Source organism: Onychomys torridus, chromosome 19 (assembly GCF_903995425.1).
Source record: "Onychomys torridus chromosome 19, mOncTor1.1, whole genome shotgun sequence".
In the NCBI taxonomy this organism is placed as follows: Eukaryota; Metazoa; Chordata; class Mammalia; order Rodentia; family Cricetidae; genus Onychomys; species Onychomys torridus.
In genome coordinates, this window is record NC_050461.1 from 30,569,248 (window position 1) to 30,589,208 (window position 19,961).

A 19,961-nucleotide genomic window follows, 5' to 3' on the forward strand; every position below is an offset into this window, starting at 1 on the left:
CTCCCTCTCTCCCTCCTTCCTTTGAGTTGACTGTTAATATATAGAAATAGCATTCGTGTGGAGTGCATCACACAAGGCTTCTTCCCATTCCTAGGTCATCAAGGCCTTGCAGAAGGTTGACCGAATGGTTGGCATGCTGATGGATGGCCTGAAGTACCTGAGCTTGGATAAATGCCTGAATCTCATCCTCATTTCAGACCATGGTAACCTGACTTCATCTATTTGCTCTATAGATGAACCAGTGTTTCTTAAAAGGTGGCTTGATTGATTCTTGTTTCATTATTTCTACTGAATGTTATGGGTAATACATCTTTTTAAAATATGGTTTCTTATGAATAGTTTTTAGGGAAAATGCACTAAATATAAAATATGAGTAAAGCATAAAATTACAGAAACTTGTGAACACACTCTATCTAATTTCTGCTTTAAGAAAATTCTACATCAGAATTTAAAGTGTTAATAGCCTCCAGCATAAAATTTAACTTTAACTGGGACACATTCTTATGTATTTCTTCAATTTGTTTTAGCATGGTAAATCTGATTTTGGAGGTGGTAAATATTACTTTTATTTCTTTTTCTCACAATACAGTTTATTGACAGTTTTAATTTAATTAACTATTTACATGCATACACATGCCCCACAGTGTGCTTGTGGAGGTCAAAAGGCAACTTTGGGGAGTCAGGCTTTCCTTCCACCATGGGTCCTGAGCTGAACTATGTCAGTGGTCCCCAAAATGCAGCTTTTGGGATACATGATTATATACAGCTTTGGGACTACAGAATTCCATCCATTTGAGAAAATAGAAACTAGGTTCTGTCTGCTTTCTTTTGCTAATATCACTTGTTTTTTGCTTCAGAAATAGTTAGAGAGCTGTCTTAGGAAACAGTCTCAACATACTGTATGCTTAGGGGTCTCATGCTTCAGACATATACTCCAGTTAAATATGAGGTGATTTGGGGTAAATCACTCTCTTCAACTGTGGTAAGATGTCATAATTTACTCACATGGTGATATCATAATTGATCTATAAGAAGGAACACTCAAATCAAAATTTGGGAATGAGGGAACAGGAAAATATATTGGAAGTCTGGGGGAATGGCTCAGCCATTAAGATTGTTAACTGCTCGTGCAGAGGACCTGGGTTCAGTTTCTAGCACTCACATCAGGAGACTTATAACCACATATAACTCCGGTTCAAGGGCTCAATATCCTCTGGCTTCCTCTACACACATGTGGTATATATACATATATAGGCACGCACACATACACATAAATAAAAATGATAAATATTTTTTGAAAGAGAAATATAGTGAAAATATGAAGTTGTGCATCTAGCTGACATTTTGTGTCTTATCAGATGTTCAACTATTATGAGCACTGAATTCTATGTGTGTATATAATCAATTAAATTCGGAAGTATTGGGTGGCCAAGGCCAACAGAGCTCTGTGAGATCAAGGCCAGTCTGGTCTACATACCGATTTCCAGGATGACATAGAGAGACCCTCTCTCAAAACCAACCAACCAAACAATAACAACAAAGAAGCAAAAACAAACTCTGGAAGTGAACGAAAGCTTTCTGTGTTGCTCTCTTTAGTCATGTTTCAACGTGTTCTGTGGTTTATTTCTCCCAGGCATGGAACAAGGCAGTTGTAAGAAGTATGTGTACCTGAATAAGTATTTGGGGGACGTGAACAATGTTAAAGTTGTCTATGGACCTGCTGCTCGACTGAGACCCACTGACGTTCCAGAGAAATACTATTCATGTGAGTGGAACTATTTGCTGCTACCGTAAGACAACACTAGTGAAAATGCATTGCTCTACATCAATGTAGGTCTGCCATCGGAAAGCATGATTAAATCTCCACGCAGATATTCTGTACTTAAGTGAGTTTTATCGGAGTGAACATAGCTTAACCACTTTACCAATTTTATATTCTTGGACTAAATATTATTTGGTGATCTTAATATAATTTCATATGACAATTTATGCTTTATTAAGTTTTATACACTGCTTATGAGAAAAAAAATCCAGCTATGTTTTTAAAGGTTAGATAATGAATGGTATGCCATTAAAATAACTCACATCATTTTAAAGTCATATTATGTTATGAAGAGGAATGCACCAGAAATTATGCATTCTGTAGTCCTTTACTAAGAAATGATTTTCTTCAACAATTTACCAAAGCAATAGCATGCATCTTTTACACAGAGTAAGACCAGTAATTTCATCTTCTCTCCTGACCACATGGGAACACAAACTGCCAAGGCATGATTAAAGATATTTATTATTGCCAGGTAGTGGTGGCACATGTATTTAATCCCAGCATTCGGGAGGCAGAGCAGGTAGATCTCTGAGTTCAAGGCCAGCCTGGTCTACAAAACTACACACACACAAAGATTCTTATTCTGCAGATCAAGCTCACTTCTAACTGTCTTTTACATCTACTGCCCCCCTTTGGTTTACATCTTTGGTTTTGTTTATCTTTTTGATATAATTAGTTTTGCAATGGAAAATATAAATATATTTGAATTATCAAAATTGGGTTAGGTTTAGACTTTGCAATGAAATACATTTCAGTGGAGATAGTTGAATATTGAAAAATGTATTTCACTGCAAAAATTTTTTGTGCAGATATATACAAACCAGAGGCTCCATATTCAAAAAACAAGGAATTTTTGTTTTGTTTTGTTTTGTTTTAAATTTGGAAAAGTAATAGAACCATATCCAGAGGTTCCATGGAAGTCCCTTGACCAAACCAACCCATTGTGGATGGAAGGAAAAGAAAAGAAAAGAAAAGCAGTATCTCTTTCAAGCATGTTCAGATATTTTTATTGTCGTTATTCTTTATAATGACAATAACTAGCTGCAGTTCACGTGCATTGCAAGGAAATGCAAGGCATTGTCAGTAATGCAGGGATGATTTAAAATACACAGAAAGATCTTGTAAGTTACATGCAAAGACTGCATCGTTTTGTAGGAGACTTGGACATCTGATAATGCTAGTATCTCTGGGAAGGCCCTAGAGACATTGCTCATGGATACTGAGGGGTGACTGTGCCTGGTTAATAACCCGTTGGAAAACATTTGGCTGACATTCCTGGATGACATACACTGCCTGACATTCCTGAGTGGTGTTTGGCACGTGGCCTAGCTTTAGCTTCAGCTTCCTTCTAGTTAGGGCTCCAAATTTCCCAAAGGAAAGCAAAAGCTGTATATCGATTCCTTATCTACATACAATATAGATTCTTTTGTCTGGGTAATTTTTGCAGATTTCTGTAGAACCAAATAGAGAAGTCAAGGAACATTTAGAAAACTGGACTGTTACTAATATGTAGCACAGAGTTCACTAGGCGAATCTAATGACCTTACCTTTCCACTCAGCTATTACACGAATCTACTTGCTCCCTCCTTTGTGTTGGTTTTATCTGGCAGTTCTAGAACTGTCATTGCATTGTGAAATATGCAAAGAGAAACAAATCATTTCCTTCTCTACATCACAACTCATTTCTTCTCCTTAGCGCCAACTTGTTATGTTTGGTATATGTCTTCCTCAGTATTTTCTATAATGTATCGAAAAACATATGTTTTCATTATTACACAGTAAAGTTATACTAGGTCTAGATGGATGGATATACATACAGATATTTGTATAGATGAGTATATGGATGGATGAACAAGCAGGTGTAGATGAATGGGCAAGCATATGGATGCACAGATGGATGGGTAGATAGATAATGTATTATTGTTCTTTTTATGTACCAACGTGACACCATTTCTTGGCCATTATTACAGAGAGGTATCTAAGGATTTGTCTATCCTTTGCAGTGGCCAAGCAGTGATGTAATGAATGAGCTATTAGAAATAAGCTTTGAGGGCTGGTGATACAGCTCCCCTAGCAGAGAGCTTGCTTAGTTTCATGAAACCCTGAGTTTGATCCCTAGTACCACATGAATTGGGCATGGTGACACATGTCTTTAGTCCCAGAGTTGTGGGCCAGAGGATTAGGAGTTCAAAGACATCATCCACTACATAATGAGTTTGAGACCAGCCTGGGATACATGAAATCCTGTTTTTCTCAAAAAAAGAAAAGAAAAATACGCTTTGGTATTTCATTGATGAGTTTGAGTGTAACAATATAATATCTTGTATCACTTGTATTTTTAATTATAATATATCATTACCTATTAATTCTTTTGTTTGTCCCTTTAGTTAATTATGAAGGCCTTGTGAAAAATCTTTCTGTGAGTATCTTAATTTTTTCATTAGTTATTGCTATTTTTGGTAATATACATGACAGGGCATGGTGTCCCACTGAACTGCACATCCTCAGTCTTGTTTTTGATTTGGTTTATACTACATATCTATTTTAAAAATACATTTTTGTCTGAGTGCTGAGTTTTATATATATTATATTTCATATTTGATACACTCTAAGTATTAAAGTTTTTTTAGAGTTGTATTTAACAGGGCATGTGAAATAAGTATAGCAGTTGTAACTCCACTGTAGCCTAGTGACTCTCTTAAGAGTCCTGGGCCTGTTGCTCAGTAGTAATTGTAATATCCTGTGAAAGTTTCAACTACCATTCAAATTCTGTAGCTAGCAAGAACCCTTAGTTTCCTACTAAGTACTTGTGTCTTCCTGACTGGCAGGTAAAATGTTTGTGAGTAAAGCCTATCAGAAGTTAAGGGATTTTTCAAGAGATATGTATGCCCAGATGATGAGAGAATAACAGTTTCTTTTTTCCTTCTTCTGCAACATCAGTGCCGGGAGCCAAACCAGCACTTTAGGCCATACCTGAAACACTTCTTACCCAAGCGCTTGCACTTCGCTAAAAGTGACAGGATCGAGCCCCTGACGTTCTATTTGGACCCTCAGTGGCAACTTGCGTTGTAAGTTCTGTAAACATCCTGGGCATGCTCAGCCTGCTCTAGTATCCTTTCAAGGTGAAGACTGGCCCCTTTCTAACATAGATGCAGGATGTTTTTCACTCTAACTTTCTAAACATTTTGAATTGGATAATTCTGTGAGCTGCTCAGTTCATTATAGGAAATTTGACAGGACCCTGAACTCGTTTCTAGCTTTCTTTCTCTACTTATGACAGCTGAAAATGTTTCTAGACATTGCTAAACATCTCCTGGGGAGAGATGATCAGTTCTACCTAAGAACCGTTGCTCTGGCTGCTCACATCCATGTTGATTGTTTCCAATGATCAACATTAATGTATCTCTTCTATGCAATAGTCATTTCTAACAACCCTTCCAAGGCCACCAGTTGTGAAAGCACTTTATAGCAAGCTAGTATCTTTATTACACGTAGCTGCTCTTTTTCATCTTCTTATACCAAGCCATCAAGAAACCCCAGCTTCTTGGGGGTACTCACTAAAATATTTGGATGATTAATATTGTTCATATCCTAATACTTGGCCATTAAGTCTTTTGGTAGTCACCGATAAAACCATTGATGAATCATGACAAATGCCCCTGACAAACAATACCTAAGCAGTGAACCACAATTCTGTCACTGCAGTCTCAGCCTCACTACCCTATTAGAGAGCATGGTCCAGAAGATGCATGGTGAGCCAATCATTACCCTTGGGAGGTTTGGTGTATAGTGACTATTTAAATGTTATAGATGACGGTTGGGGGTATAGCCTAGTGGTAAAGGGCTTGCCTAGGATATTCAAGGCTATTGGTTCAATCCCCAGTACCTCCAATAACAACAAAATACTACATCTGAGCATTATTATAAGCCTCATCATCATTGAGATTTTACAAATGGCCTACGGGAGAAGTTGCAACCCAGCAGAATAGAGATAAATGACTATATATATATATATATTTGTGGTCATGGCTGCACAGTTAGCATTCTAAGCTCCTTCCATCTCTATGCTAAGGTGTGGTCACCTCTGTCTTTTGTTTCATGAACAAATCAGCTCTGAATGACGTAGTGTAAAGGTTCATACCCAGGAGTCTCCAACCCAGGTGGTTTTATTTGCTTTAAGTTGATTTACCAATTGCCATTTGTTCTTTATGAACAAAAATGGTGGTGTGGTTGAGGTTTTGTTTAATGACTAGAATTACGTTACTCACTTATTATAATTTATGATATAATATTATGTCATAATTTAGGAATCCATCAGAAAGGAAATACTGTGGGAGTGGATTTCATGGCTCTGACAATCTGTTTTCAAATATGCAAGTGAGTATACTCCACTTTTATAATCCTCCAGTAGGATTAGCCTGAACAAAGTCAGATAAATGGAGTCTAGATTGTAAAAACCCAGACTGGACATACAGTGAGTAAGACAGTTACTGAGCTTTTTTTCTTTGGGAGGAATTAAGGAACTTGTTATTAGTTTGTATTCATGTTTCCATGGACATGGGATTTACTGACCTCTTTCCTGAGTGCCTAATGGTCATTTTGAACATATCTGTGCTCTATGAACTATTAGGGCTCATGGTAAAAGTCAGTGATCTGATTGATGAGAGGATATCATGATTATGGTCTGGAAGGAGGTGACACCTGGCATTTGTCTGGCACTGTGACATTTTTCTGAATCTATTTGTAATAATGATCACATTTTCTCTCTGTAGCATTCTGTGAAGTGGGCAGGGAGAAGTGTTTGTCCCATATCATAGATGGGAAAAAAAAAAGAATCATTTTTCATTCTGTTCTGATTATCAAGCCAAAGACTGTAGTAAAAATAAATGTCCTAAGTCTCTTTAAGTTATATATACAATTAAAGTTAAAACAATATCCAAGGCTGCCCACCAGGCATGGGGCTTCAATTACATACATATACATGTACATATGTACATATATGTGTGCAGTGCAGACAGTATAAAATTTTGATCAGCTACACAAGTAACTGAGTTAAACTGACAAGCTTTAACATTTCTGGTGAATCCAGGCTCTCTTTATTGGCTATGGACCTGCATTCAAACACGGCGCTGAAGTCGAATCCTTCGAAAATATTGAAGTCTATAACTTAATGTGTGGTAAGCATGAGCAGCACATTCCTTCTGCAGACAGGTGGGGTGGGGCGCACACTTGGCACCTCTGTGGGCACGCTAGTGCAGTGGAGGAAGATACTTCCATTTCTGTGTTCTTTGTCCTGACTGAGAGTCACGGGAAGGCTATGCAGAGCATGCCGCCCGGTGATGTACCTATTCCATTTACACAGCACGTGGTAAAACACTCAGAGCCTGAGGCTTAATTTGAGGACATTTGACCAGCAGTGATGGAAACCGTTGAAGAGTACGGGGCAGTGAAAGGTTTCCACAAGGTGTGGTGTCTATGATATTAATGCTAGTTGATTGAATGGCACCGTCAATAGACATAAAGGAAGAGTTACAATCAGTACTGCTTGCATGATCCATGACTTCTGAATTGGTATATTATAGGATCCAATGCCTTTGGCCTCAGTGAACATCAGCATTCAAGTTCCCATACTTAACACATAGACCCACACATACACATGGTTAAAAATAAAGAAGAACAGGGCTTCCCTATATAGTCCATGGCTGTCCTGGAACTCACTGTATAGACCGACCAGGCTAGCCTTAAACTCAGAGATCTGCCTGCCTCTGCCTCCTGAGTGCTGTGATTAAAGGTGTGAGGCATGTGTAACCATGTCAGGCCAAAATAAATCTTAAACAAATTAAAAGTTCAGGAATTTTTGTGGTATAGCATTTATGTCAGTATTAGAACACCACATTTGGGATGGAGATATGACTCTAGTTCTTCCAAATGACTCAGATTCAGTTTCCAGAACCACATCAGCAGCTGCAGGGGATCCAACACACTCTTCTGATCTCCACAGACACCTGCACTCATACACACACACCCCTACAATTTTTAAAGAATAGCAAAAAAAACTTTATGTGGGTAAAAGAATGATAGATTTCTACAGCTCAATGTCAAGTATGTTGTATCTTCATTCTAATTAAATAGTAAGAAAATCAATAAAACAATAAAATGAAACTAATGGTACAAATCAATTTGTTTGATCTTGAAATTTCTAATTAACTCTTTACCATTCTTGGAACTATGCAGATTTGTTGGGTTTGATCCCAGCTCCTAATAATGGAAGTCATGGCAGTCTTAACCACCTTCTAAAGAAACCTATTTACAACCCAAGTCTTCCCAAAGAAGAGAGCTTCCTGGATTTGTGTTCAATCAAATCATCATACAATAACCTCGGCTGCATGTGTGACTCCTGGGTAGGTATAGCTGTGATGCTTAACAGCACTGGTGTGTGTGTGTGTGTGTGTGTGTGTGTGTCTGTGTGTGTGTGTGTGTGTGTGTCTGTGTGAGTACAAAGTGCTACAGAAGTGGCTAAGATGAAATTAAAATGTAGAAGTTGGATATAACACAGTTATTAAGCATCTGTATGTTTATTATTAAATCTAAAAACACATGTAGACCACTTATTAGACATCTCCCCATCTAGCTTTTATATTTTTATCTGTTTTTATCTCTTGGTATTGTGACCTCTTGAAGATGTGGTGAATTCTAGAGGATTCCTTGAGCAGAGGAAACCCCTTTTACTGAATGTTCCTTCTCTAAAATACAGCCCAACATAGTGCAAATTTGGGGGCTGTGTTTTTTGTTCATATGGATATAATACTTGATGTCCCATTTTCGTTAGTTGTAACGGCCCTAGTCACAGTGCTAATGCCTTTGTTGTAAGGATGTAAAAGTACCCAGTAATTCCTGAACCAAATGAGCAACATTCATAAAGGTAGTAGATGGAGTTTATTTTACACTTTCTCTTGTTTTGCTTAGACCTGGAGTAGAGATGAGGACTGTAAAGCAGATTTATAGTTTTTCCTGGTCGCAGATAATTTTGTCCCATTCCAACTGTTGTGGGTCCCCTTTCACCCTCCTCTTTTTAAAGAAGGCAAACCTCTGACTTACACAACACTTTGTAAATGGGTTTTGTTGTTCTTCTTCTTGCTTGGCTTAGTTAATGTTGCAGAAATGATACAGTACAGAATTAAAGCACGTCTCTCTCTTAATCCTTAAAAAAACATTTTATGAACCTCTTTTAGATTGCGTCAGTTGTGGACTTTGAGAAACACTTTAACCTGACCCTGGAAAATGGTAAGGCATGTTACACTTGGATCTGAAATCTGGAAGCAGGCCTTTCTCAGTGTAGGCATATTACACTCAGATCTGAAATGTGGAAGCGACAGAGAGCTGTTGTGGAGGTGGAGTGGGGTGAGGGGGTGGGGGATTCTTGACGAAGAGTTAATAAAGTAAGGAAATAGAGAGCTGTTTGATGAGACATAATTTTCTTTGCTGGTCTAGCCTGTTAGTCATAGTGCAAGAAGTGCCATTTTACACTGGATAGGTGTGCATGCTCCCTGTTTCTTGAAAGCCATGCTTCTCTTTCTGAATGTGTTGAAAGTGTTTTAAAATTTTGAAAATTTTTGTAGGTTTATAAGAAAACTTAGACTTCTGTTTAAAATACCTGGCAAATGTCTGTTTCCTTAATATAGGTTGATTTATATTTCTTTCTTTCTTTTTTTTTTTGTGGAGCTGAGGATCGAACCCAGGGCCTTGTGCTTGCTAGGCAAGCACTCTACCACTGAGCTAAATCCTCAACCCCTCATTTATCTATCTACAGCTACTTCCTCATAATTTTTAATAAAGGTTATGATTTTGTAGGCAACATAGGCAACATTTCATAATCGTGACCTGGATTCTCAGAGTGGTTTTGCTGCAACCTCTGATCTTTCCATGATTTGACTGGTATTTTTCCTTGCTGGAACAAAGTGTTCAATTCTGCATTAATCCTGACTTGAGCTGGTCTATGTGAGATCACTCTTGTAACTATTGGGGTTTGGGCAGTCTTCTCTCCAAGGTAGTACAACATGTGGTAAAGGCTGACAATTTGAGACCTAGGGTGGAGCTGAGCTTGTGGGCTCAGGAGCAACACAGTAGGGAAAGTGTTTATTCTCTGCAAGCTGCAGTTGCCTCATCTGTGGAACAGGTGTAGGACCTATTTCACAGGTGTAGATGTAAGAAACAGAGAATGAAAATAGTTCCCGAAGGCCCCTGACACTTAGGAAAAAGCCATCAAAGCTGTTGTCTACAGTGTCCTCATTTCAGCCCTGTGTTCTTAGGCATTCCCTTCAATTATCTACATATGGTTTCTTCACTTACTTAGTGAGGAGTGGTAATGAACATAATGTTAAAGAATTTCAGGGGGCTCATGATGCAGTTGAGTTGGTAGATTGCTTGCCAGCATGCATGAAGTCCTGGGTTCAGCCTTCCAGTGCCACATAAAATCAGGCATGGTGCCATGCACCTGTACTGCCAGCACTCAGGAGGTATAAGCAGGAGCATCAGAAGTTCAAGGTCAACCTTGGTTACACTGACTTTGAGACCCATCTGAGCTACCTGAAACTGTCTCAAAAAGATTTTTTGTGTGTGTGAATGGGTAGGGTAAGTCCTGGGTAACCAGAATTTCCAGTAATTTAAGGTAGTGTCCTCTTGTGATACTTTGGTAGAACACTGATATTCCAGTAAAAAAGTAAAGTTTTTGTGTGTGGTTCTGTACTTTGCAGTATCTGTCATGTTTTTATGGTTAAAAGCTAATTTCTCCATATGTGTCAAAAGAGGAGAGGGTTAGCTGAGTGTTCCATTGTATAGTACCAAATATCATAAAGTGTGGTTTTCTTTATTTTTCCCTTTATGACGGAAGCAGGGAATATTGACCTTAATACTGTACCATATGGAAGGCCCCAGCTTCTGCAGAAGAAACACAGTGTCTGTCTTCTTTACCAGCAACAGTTTATGAGTGGATACAGCCAGGACATCCTCATGCCTCTCTGGACATCTTACACCTTCCTCAGTAATGCAAGTATCTGTCACCTCTTGCACCGTGTTAAAAGCAGCTTGCTTGTGTTAATCTGTTACCTCTTCCTGAAGGAAGAATGTACTGACCAGAGAGTCCAGAAATTTGGAGGGAAGTTTAAGTTCGACCACTGTTTGTCTGTGTGACTCTGAGAATCAACTCCTCACTAGCTGGTTTTCCTTTATCCTCTTTGACCCCCCATTTTTAATATTGTGTGACTCTGACAATCTAAGGAAATCAGACCGGCAGTCAGTCACACATATTCTTTTCTAAATGCGTGGCCGTATGAGTACATGGATTGTATTCAACTGACCAAATCTGAGGTGATCTTGAGAGCTGGGTCCTGTGGCTGCCTCCCATCTGCCTGAGGATCCCAGCCCAGACCAGGAGGCATTTACTTCCTCTCTCTGCTCCTACCAACAACAGAACAGTGGGACCTTGCAAACAGCATGTGCAAATATCCCAGAATAAGACTACTATCTCACTCCCTCCAGCGCCATGGAGCTTACTTAGATGGAAGGGGAATTGTAAAGGAACTGTGGGTGATGGGTAAGAAAGTCATGAAGATGCCCTTAAGGGATTGAAGAGAGATCCATTGAGGGAAGCAGTTAGACTTAGTAAATGAACTTAGTGTTAAGCTCTCTGAGACTCCTAAATAAAAAGATAGGTCTATGTATATATGCATATCATTTCTATTAAGATGTTTATTTTATTATTATGCAAAATTTCTTGAGCATTTAAAAAAATCTTTGAAGGTTACCTTCAGTCACTTTCTTCCCTTTGTAGTAAGTAGCATTCACCATGTTTGGTGAACACCAGCTTTGTTTTACTTATGACCTTTATTTGTGATGGTCATTGATTCTGCTCGAATTTTGATTTGATTTTTTTTAAATCTAAGCAAAGCTATGTGAAGTCACATTCATTACAACCCCCGAGGGCTTCACCTTGGTTCTCAGTGGCTTCTCCTCCCTCTCTCAGCAACTTTTAGCTGTATTTTTGGATATGGAAGATGGCGTAGAATTTCTAGAAATAGAAATTTTATTTCCTACAATGCCTAAAATTGTATAAATAAAGCATGAAGCCATCGCAGCAGAAGATATGTGCGTATGTAGGGATTTATAGTCTCACCACTGTAGAGAGTGTTTGTGCTTCAGGTTAGAGAATATCTATAGACAAATGGGAAACCAGAGAAGAAGGTTGGGACTCCACACCTGGGCAACACCATTTGCCTTTAATTCATTTGTTAGCTTCCTGTGCTGCTCCATGTCGGATACCTGCTGACTTCACTATTTGTTCTTCAGGACTCTCTCTCAACAGATGACTTCTCCAATTGCTTATACCAGGACCTTCGGATTCCTTTTAGTCCCATCCATAAATGTTCCTTTCATAAAAACAATTCCAAGCTAAGTTATGGGTTCCTCACTCCGCCAAGTAAGTACCTCCCCACCTCTGCCTCATGGCTTTCCCTTCACTTAGCGTCTGTCTTTGCTTACTTACAAATCTCTCACGGGTCTGAGGATGCAACTCACTGCTGAAGAACTTGCCTAGCATGTCCCTGGGCCAGAGTGGCAGCACCAAATTAAAAATATCAACAAGGAAAGTAATGAAATAAATTAGTGAGAAATATCTTCCAAGGATTCTGTGGCACTATGTGGAGGAGGCTTTTTATTTACTAGTGAAAATTATACGTTAGGAATATACTTGGGAAAACATGACATTCAATGGTCTAAGGCTTGAATGTATATTCATTGTGTGTTGGGGGAGTAATTGACCTGGTGCAATACTTCAGGTAGATGACTCATTGGGAGTGAAAGGCTGCATCTGGATCTTAGGAAGGGCGAACATACAGCTTGGTTACAATGAAGGTGATTGGTGAAGGAAGTAGGTGAAGGAGGAGCTTTCATAGCTTGCTACTGAGCCTCTAGAATGGCCCTTGTGAAGGTATGGCTTCATTTCTAAAGTGACAGATTTGTATGCTAATGAGAAGACTCTTTAAAGCCAGCCTTAAAAGGCAAAACTCAAAAGGTACCAGATGCCCAAGCCCTCAGCTTCCAGTTCAGGCCCCAGGAAGTGTCTGTAGGCAAAACTTGGCTGTTGGAGTGTAAGAGAGCAAGTTCTAGCTCAAGGCAGCCTTATGTGGCATTCTGGGGCAGACCCCATGGGTTGTTTTCTCTGGGTGGTAGACGTTGTGCTGTAGGCAGAACTTCAGAGCTTCCTTCCTTTGACTGTGAAAAACAAAGTTTAAGAAGGTTGTAAACAGTATTCTTTCAGTTAGAATAAAACAAATGAGGTTAAAGTTTGAAAATGTATGGTTGTTAAAAACAAAGTTTAAGAAGGTTGTAAACAGTATTCTTTCAGTTGGAATAAAACAAATGAGATTAAAGTTTGAAAATGTATTCTTCGGGACTTCCTTACTTGTGTCTCTTTGGTGAATGATCGGTACAAAGAAATGAGTTTGCATTTTTATTTTTCTAAGGAACTTGGCCACATGTACTGTGTTTTCCTTCTCCTAGAACTGGGGCAGGTTTAACAGGCTTCCGGTGACACTCAGTTAATTTTTAAAAATGCTTCTCTCCACCACAAGAAATTACAAAATATTATGCGTGCTGTATGAAAGAGTTCTTTTCTTTCTTTTTCTTTTTTTTTTCTAGGACTAAATAGAATTTCAAATCAAATATATTCTGAAGCATTGCTTACTTCTAATATAGTGCCAATGTACCAGAGTTTTCAAGGTAAAGACCTTTAATGATGGTTTCAGTATATGTAGATTTAATTGATATGTAATAGGGTTTATGGATGATGGTTTCAGTATATGTAGATTTAATTAGTATGTAATAGGGTTTACGGACGATGGTTTCAGTTTATGGAGATTTAAGTGATAGGGAATAGGATTTATGGTTTTGATTAAATGTGCACTTATCAAATACATTTTCCAAAGTTTAACTCTGCAAGTACTTGAACACAAAAAAGTTCTATATAGTCTAGTATCTGTTTGCTTTAAATACTGTATTTAAATATTCTTAAATGTTTTATTTAAATATTAGAAACATTTTTGGCAAAAAAGTGTAAGGTTTGCCCTCTAAAGTAACCTAGTGAGTATAATAAACTGACAAATCAACTTTCAGTATTGTTCTTTAGTTAAGTAAGTTTGTGAAATTATTTTTATTCTTAAAATGAATAGATTTCATGGCATCCTTAATCATTTTAGTATCTGATACCTGTAAGAGTAAATAAGCATTTCTACTTAGACTTATGATGTAGAATATCAAAAATATGCCCTTTGTAAGGACACCTCTATTTAAATTTTTGTGTGTGACACATGTATATTTCCAGAGGACAATTCAGATATCAGTAAGTAATTCCTGGTGCTTCGGTGCTTAATGGTTCAGACACGCGATCCATGACTTCAGCTCAAGACAGGTATTTCCAAATACTGAGACAGAGATGAATCCACGAGTGTTTGCCCTTCAGGCCCCTCCCAAACCTCAGAGTGAACAGTGGAGGAGTTTGGACTTGATACTAAAACCAGGGCCAACGCTGACCTAGCTAGTCTCTAGTTACCAGAAAGACTAACTTTGCTTCGTGTCCTTAGCCACTCCCACACCGCAGCATGGCCTGTAGCCATTCTTTTGGAACCCCAGCACCTTCTCTTCTCTTGCAGTTATATGGCAGTACCTCCATGACACCCTGCTGCAAAGGTATGCCAAAGAAAGGAATGGCGTCAATGTTGTCAGCGGTCCTGTGTTTGACTTCGATTATGATGGAAGCTATGATTCCTTGGAGACCCTGAAACGGTAAGGACGAATTTCAGTCCTGAAAGTAGGCCTTGAGGGGGATTTTCATGTATTCAGCAGGTCCTTTTCTGTAAGGCACAATTCACATGCTCATAGGAGACTTTTTTTTTTTTTTTTTAAATCTTATCACCCAGGAGCCTTTGAAAGCTTTATGATGTATTTCAATATATTACTCAGTTTTCAATCAAATAATTTTATTCAGTGAAATAAGTCATGTCTCCCCCATCTGATCCAGTAGAGCAGTTCATGAGCGCTGTGTGAATGCTAACCCCAGTTTAAGGTCTCTGATCTCTGTGTGGCTCAGTGTAATCTACGGTCAGTTAGAAGCCGAGGCTGAGAACGATACTGGTACAGCGACAGAAGTCCAGAGTGGAGGAATGAGAAGGAACACAAAAATGTAGCGCCTTGCATCTGATGGCCTTGAGTTAACAGCACCGCAGTGAGGCGTCTCTCATTGGATGGCAGAGAAGGAACCACTATCTTGAAGACGTTCTCAGTGGAGCTGGTTTTATAAAATGAGAAGGGAGAATATTTTATAACCTGGTTGATGCTTTTTGATTCTTATGTGGGAAGGATGTGTAGGGAAGGGTTCAAACCCAGGACCTTGCATGTGTGAGACAAGCATCTGCCACTGAGCTACATTCTTACCCTGGTTGATCTTTATTAGGGAGCAGTAACTGAACCCCATTTTCTAAAGAAAGTTTGCTCCTACAACCACAAGACAGATACTGAAGACTCTACTGAGATTTTCTGAGATTTTTCCCCTCACAGAGAACTCTTACCGTCCCATGACAAAACATCTAGGAGAATGTCAACTTGTAAAATATATAGTTTTTAACTGTGCCTACTATTTTGGGATTTTTGTTTGTTTGTTTTGAGATGGGGTTTCTCTATGTAGTCCTAGCTGTTCTGGAACTCACCAGGCTGGCCTTAAACTCACAGAGATCCATCTGCCTCTGTGTCCCCGGTACTAGGATTAAAGGTGTGTGTGTTACCACACCCAGCCAATTTTGCTGTGTCTATTGAGACAGATATTTTTTTATGTAGCTGTCCTGTAAGCCATGTTGTAGAGGGTGTAGAAGAGAACGTATATGTCTCCCACTAACAGCCTTAGCCAGAACTCTCATTTTCAATCTATTTTACATGTTATGACTGTACACAGGATCGTCTTTGAAAATAGTGATGTTACTACCTTAAGTTTTGAAAGATGCTCAACAAGTAAGCCCAGGGTTAAAACAGAGGATACAGTCTTAATGACAGGCTGTGGTTAGTTAGATTTTTTTCTTTTCAGTTAAAGTTTGGGGATAAAGTAGAAATTTAATCAAAGGGATGGAGAGCTCATGACATGTCCTCTCTGAAAGGACTGAAAGAAGATGCTTTGGTCCACTTTCTGTAACTGTGTGGAAGACAAGGACCATCAATATTGATCTAGAGTTAGAATATTGGTTATAAGAGTTCAAAGATGAATATATGTATATGTACATATATATGTATATGTGCATATATATATTTATTGTCTGAATATTCTTTAGGCAGAAATGGAAAAATAGAAAAAAATTTGAATATTCTAATTATTAGCATCAGTTTTTTGGAATATTGAGGCATCATGATTAGTTAACTTCTTATAACATACTTATTAAACAGAATTTGAATTTTAGATATGTTTGAATAAAAGCACATCCTACTGAAGTGCTTATTAAAAGAGAGATTTCTTAGTGAGAGTGTATATTGCATATTTTACAGAAACATCAAAGTCATCCGCAGTCAAGAAATTCTGATTCCAACTCACTTCTTCATTGTGCTCACCTCTTGCAAAGAGTCCTCTGAGATCCCCTTGGAGTGCACAAACTTAGATTCTTCAGCCTTCATTCTGCCTCACCGGCCTGATCACATGGAGAGCTGTCCAGTAAGTAGCCTCCCTTTCCTCCCTCACACACTGACACGTAGCATTGCTATGATGCCTTACATTGCTTGGAAGAAACACAACTCTGGAGTGTACAGGAGCTTTAGAACTGCGTGATGGTGTTAAATGTGGTCCTTGTTTTTTTTTTTTTTTTTTTTTTTACTATATATTTATGTAGAGAGCATTTATGGTGTGTGTGTGTGTGTGTGTGTGTGTGTGTGTGTGTGTGTGTGTGTGTGTGTGTGTGTGTGAGAGAGAGAGAGAGAGAGAGAGAGAGAGAGAGAGAGAGAGAGAGAGAGAGAGAGATGGGCAGCCAAGTTTGGCAGCAAGGGCCTGTACTGCTAAGCCATCTTACTGGCCCTATGGGCTTTTCACTACATGTCTTTGATGGTTTCCTATGGCCATTTTCAGAAATGCTTATGGCATATGGATGTATGATTTCTGTCCACGTTATCTGATTTAACCATGATCTCTACTTTCATTTTCCAGAAAACCCACTTTTGGTTCTTTCCTGATCTCATATTCTCTATGAGGTCTTTACTCTCTTTAGAAATGAGATTGCATTTTACATATTTCCAACCCCATTTTCATTCAGCCATAAAGATAACACATTCCTATGGGAACTAGAGTTCATGTAATAATACAGTTGCTCACGTCTTTATTCTTGATCCTTAAAACTACCCTAGCACAGGGCCAGGAGTGATGGCTCAATAGTTAAGAAGACTGGCTACTTTTCCAGTGGCCCTGGGTTGGATTTGTATCATCCACATGGCAGATAGCAACCGTCTGTAACTCTAGTTCCAGGAGATCTGATGATCTTGTCTGTTGTGGTGCACAGATACACATGCAGGCAAAACACCCATATATATAAAATTTAAAAATAAATAAAACTCAATAAATAAATAAATCACTCTAGCAGAATATGGTAAATGAGTACAAACTCACTTGTCAAGTAGTTTTCCTACATAACAGTCATACAACCAGAACTTGTATCCATTTTTCCCCCATTTCTTCTCTACCATCATATATATCGTTTCCATTTTCATGTTTGTTTGTTTGTTCCCTTTGGTGTTTTAAGATAGGGTTTCTCTGTGTAGCTCTGGCTGTCCCGGAATTTTCTCTGCAGACCAGGCTGGCCTCAAACTCAGAGATCCGCCTGCCTCTGCCTTCTGAGTGCTGGGATTAAAGGTGTGCTCCACCACTGCCTGGCTTTCTGCTACTTTCTCAGCCCCCAGGAATGCAACCATCTGTTCCCACTTCCTTTCTTTCCCTCAAATTTGATACATCTGATTTAACAGATGTGTATGTTGTATATACTGGAAAATATGCTATTCAAAAGTGTGGATCTTGCTTAAAATGGATCCTATGGCTTATCATTTCACAGCCCAAAAGGTCCTTAGTGAATAGACTGGGAAGAGGGGATCTTATTGGGAAAGTGGATTGCGTGCTCTCTGGTGACACTTCTTCATTTTTCCAACCTTCTAGCATGGGAAGCAGGATTCTTCATGGATTGAAGAGTTGCTGACATTGCACAGAGCACGGGTCAGGGATGTCGAACTCATCACTGGACTCAGCTTCTACCACGAAAGACCAGAGTCAGTTTCAGACCTGTTGAGGTTGAAAACACATTTGCCAATCTTTAGCCAAGAAGACTGATTTTTTTTTTAATAAAAAAAAAATGCACCGAACATCTTTTTTTTTTTTTTTTTTTTTTTTTAAGAGAACCTTACTTTTATACAGTCCTCTACACTTTTGCATTGTTTGGAAACTGTCATGTGGAGTTAAAACTGGGAATCCTTTGTGATGCCTACTCTGGGCCAGTTCTGTGACACTCAGCAGGGTGTTCCTGACCTTTCTCATGCAGATTTGCTGTGTTAGGATTAAATGCTTTATTAACACACTGGGAGTAAAGACACTTCACACCCGGAAGTGCTCTTGGGACTCTCTTAAAGGAGAAGGGGCAGTGAGCGTGGTCTGGGGACCTGATGTTGGAATCTTACTATTTGTAATAAAACTAAGTAAAGGACTGGGGTAGTCCGTGTCACATTAAAAAATAGAAAGTGGTTCTGAATTCATTTCAACTTGGAGTTTCAGGTTTAACTAAAAAATTTTTTAAGGTACCATTTTTGTCTTTTCTGTCTCCTCCTCCAAAAGCCAAATCATTAGTCTCATGCTTTTAACACAAATTATGATGGGATCTCTTCAGATTTTGTGACTTTGACAAGTTGAACTTGGATGGAAAATTTATAACTATTATAAAAATTGGACTCTACGTTTGTACACACACAAAAATAGTCCCTGTCATCTTCACTAGAAATAAACAAATACTGAAAACAGCCCCGAAAGTGAGCCCCGAAAGTGATTTTTCTCGGGCCATTTAAAAGGGGGCTTTATTTGGGTGAAACTTTAGAGGACTCACAGGCACATGCGAAGTGAGATTTTTCACTAGGAAGAGTGTTTTCCTCGACACAAGGGTCCCCCACCAGCGGAAGAAGGGCTTTGCCTGCCTTAGCTCTTCGGTTTGAAGTTGTGCTGAGGCTCTGAAGAGACTGCATCACCCCATCACTTAGCATCTTCACTGTGGACATGGCAGCAAGTAACACAATGAAGGTCATTTCTCCTCGGCATTGATGGTGCCCTTGTTCCAACCTGTGAACTTTCAAAGGCTGCGTTCAATTGTTGGTTTCCTGGGTCCATTTTTGGTATAATGTTAGTCTGCCAAGGATTTTCATACCTCCTTCTTAGGATAATTATTCTTTGTGCCATCCACAAAGATGTTTCAAAATAAAACTTGTAACCTGGATTTACTTAATAACTTAGAAAGTGTCGTTTTATTTTAGCTCATATTTTCCTAAACCCTGTGTGTGCATTTTTCAGTCTGCCCTTTCCAAGTTCAGGTTTAGTATCCTCTGTCATTGTGTCTAATGTTTTTGTTTTATCTTATCCATTCTGCTGTTGAACCTTCCCGTTGGTTTTAAACATGTTTGTTTTCTATTTGCCAAGAATATTTTCCAGTTCCATTGAAAATCAATGTTTAAATTTGTTTGCTGTGTTTACAAAGGCTTCTTGAAGCATTCTTACGATGGCTGTTGTACAGTCCTCATTGGGTAATTCCAACATCTCTGATGTCACTGTTTGCATCATTGGGTAGCGGGTTTTTCTCTTTTCACAACATACTTTTCTCCTAGTAAGTAGTTTTTATTTAAAACTTGGATGTTTTAGGTGTTCTGCTATTTAAGACTCTGCACCTTGTATAAATCTTCTCTGACATTATCCTAGCAGGAGTATTGGGGGCTCTGCCTCCTTACTACAGGCTGTAGTTGGGAGTTGAAGCACCCCACCCTACCTCCACTGGTACTGGGATGAGAAGAGGTAAGCAGGATGGGAATTCAGCTC

The 19,961-nt window shown here is 38.8% G+C and overlaps 1 protein-coding gene across 2 annotated transcripts in view; it reads left to right on the forward strand.

The window, feature by feature from the left end:
- The window catches only part of Enpp1 (ectonucleotide pyrophosphatase/phosphodiesterase 1), a 62,080-nt gene extending 43,832 nt beyond the window's left edge, over nucleotides 1-18,248 (forward strand). Inside the window, exons 12-25 of one of the 2 annotated variants that reach the window (XM_036168907.1) lie at nucleotides 95-203; nucleotides 1,634-1,765; nucleotides 4,213-4,244; nucleotides 4,766-4,893; nucleotides 6,133-6,202; nucleotides 6,915-7,002; nucleotides 8,060-8,226; nucleotides 9,058-9,109; nucleotides 10,716-10,870; nucleotides 12,170-12,299; nucleotides 13,520-13,600; nucleotides 14,530-14,662; nucleotides 16,406-16,568; nucleotides 18,051-18,248. In XM_036168907.1, coding sequence (XP_036024800.1) covers nucleotides 95-203; nucleotides 1,634-1,765; nucleotides 4,213-4,244; nucleotides 4,766-4,893; nucleotides 6,133-6,202; nucleotides 6,915-7,002; nucleotides 8,060-8,226; nucleotides 9,058-9,109; nucleotides 10,716-10,870; nucleotides 12,170-12,299; nucleotides 13,520-13,600; nucleotides 14,530-14,662; nucleotides 16,406-16,568; nucleotides 18,051-18,221 — 1,611 coding nt within the window. In that variant the 3' untranslated portion in view covers nucleotides 18,222-18,248. The remainder of the gene's footprint in view (nucleotides 1-94; nucleotides 204-1,633; nucleotides 1,766-4,212; nucleotides 4,245-4,765; nucleotides 4,894-6,132; nucleotides 6,203-6,914; nucleotides 7,003-8,059; nucleotides 8,227-9,057; nucleotides 9,110-10,715; nucleotides 10,871-12,169; nucleotides 12,300-13,519; nucleotides 13,601-14,529; nucleotides 14,663-16,405; nucleotides 16,569-18,050) is intronic. The other variant, XM_036168908.1, reaches the window with a different exon arrangement.
- The last annotated feature ends 1,713 nt before the right edge of the window (nucleotides 18,249-19,961 follow it).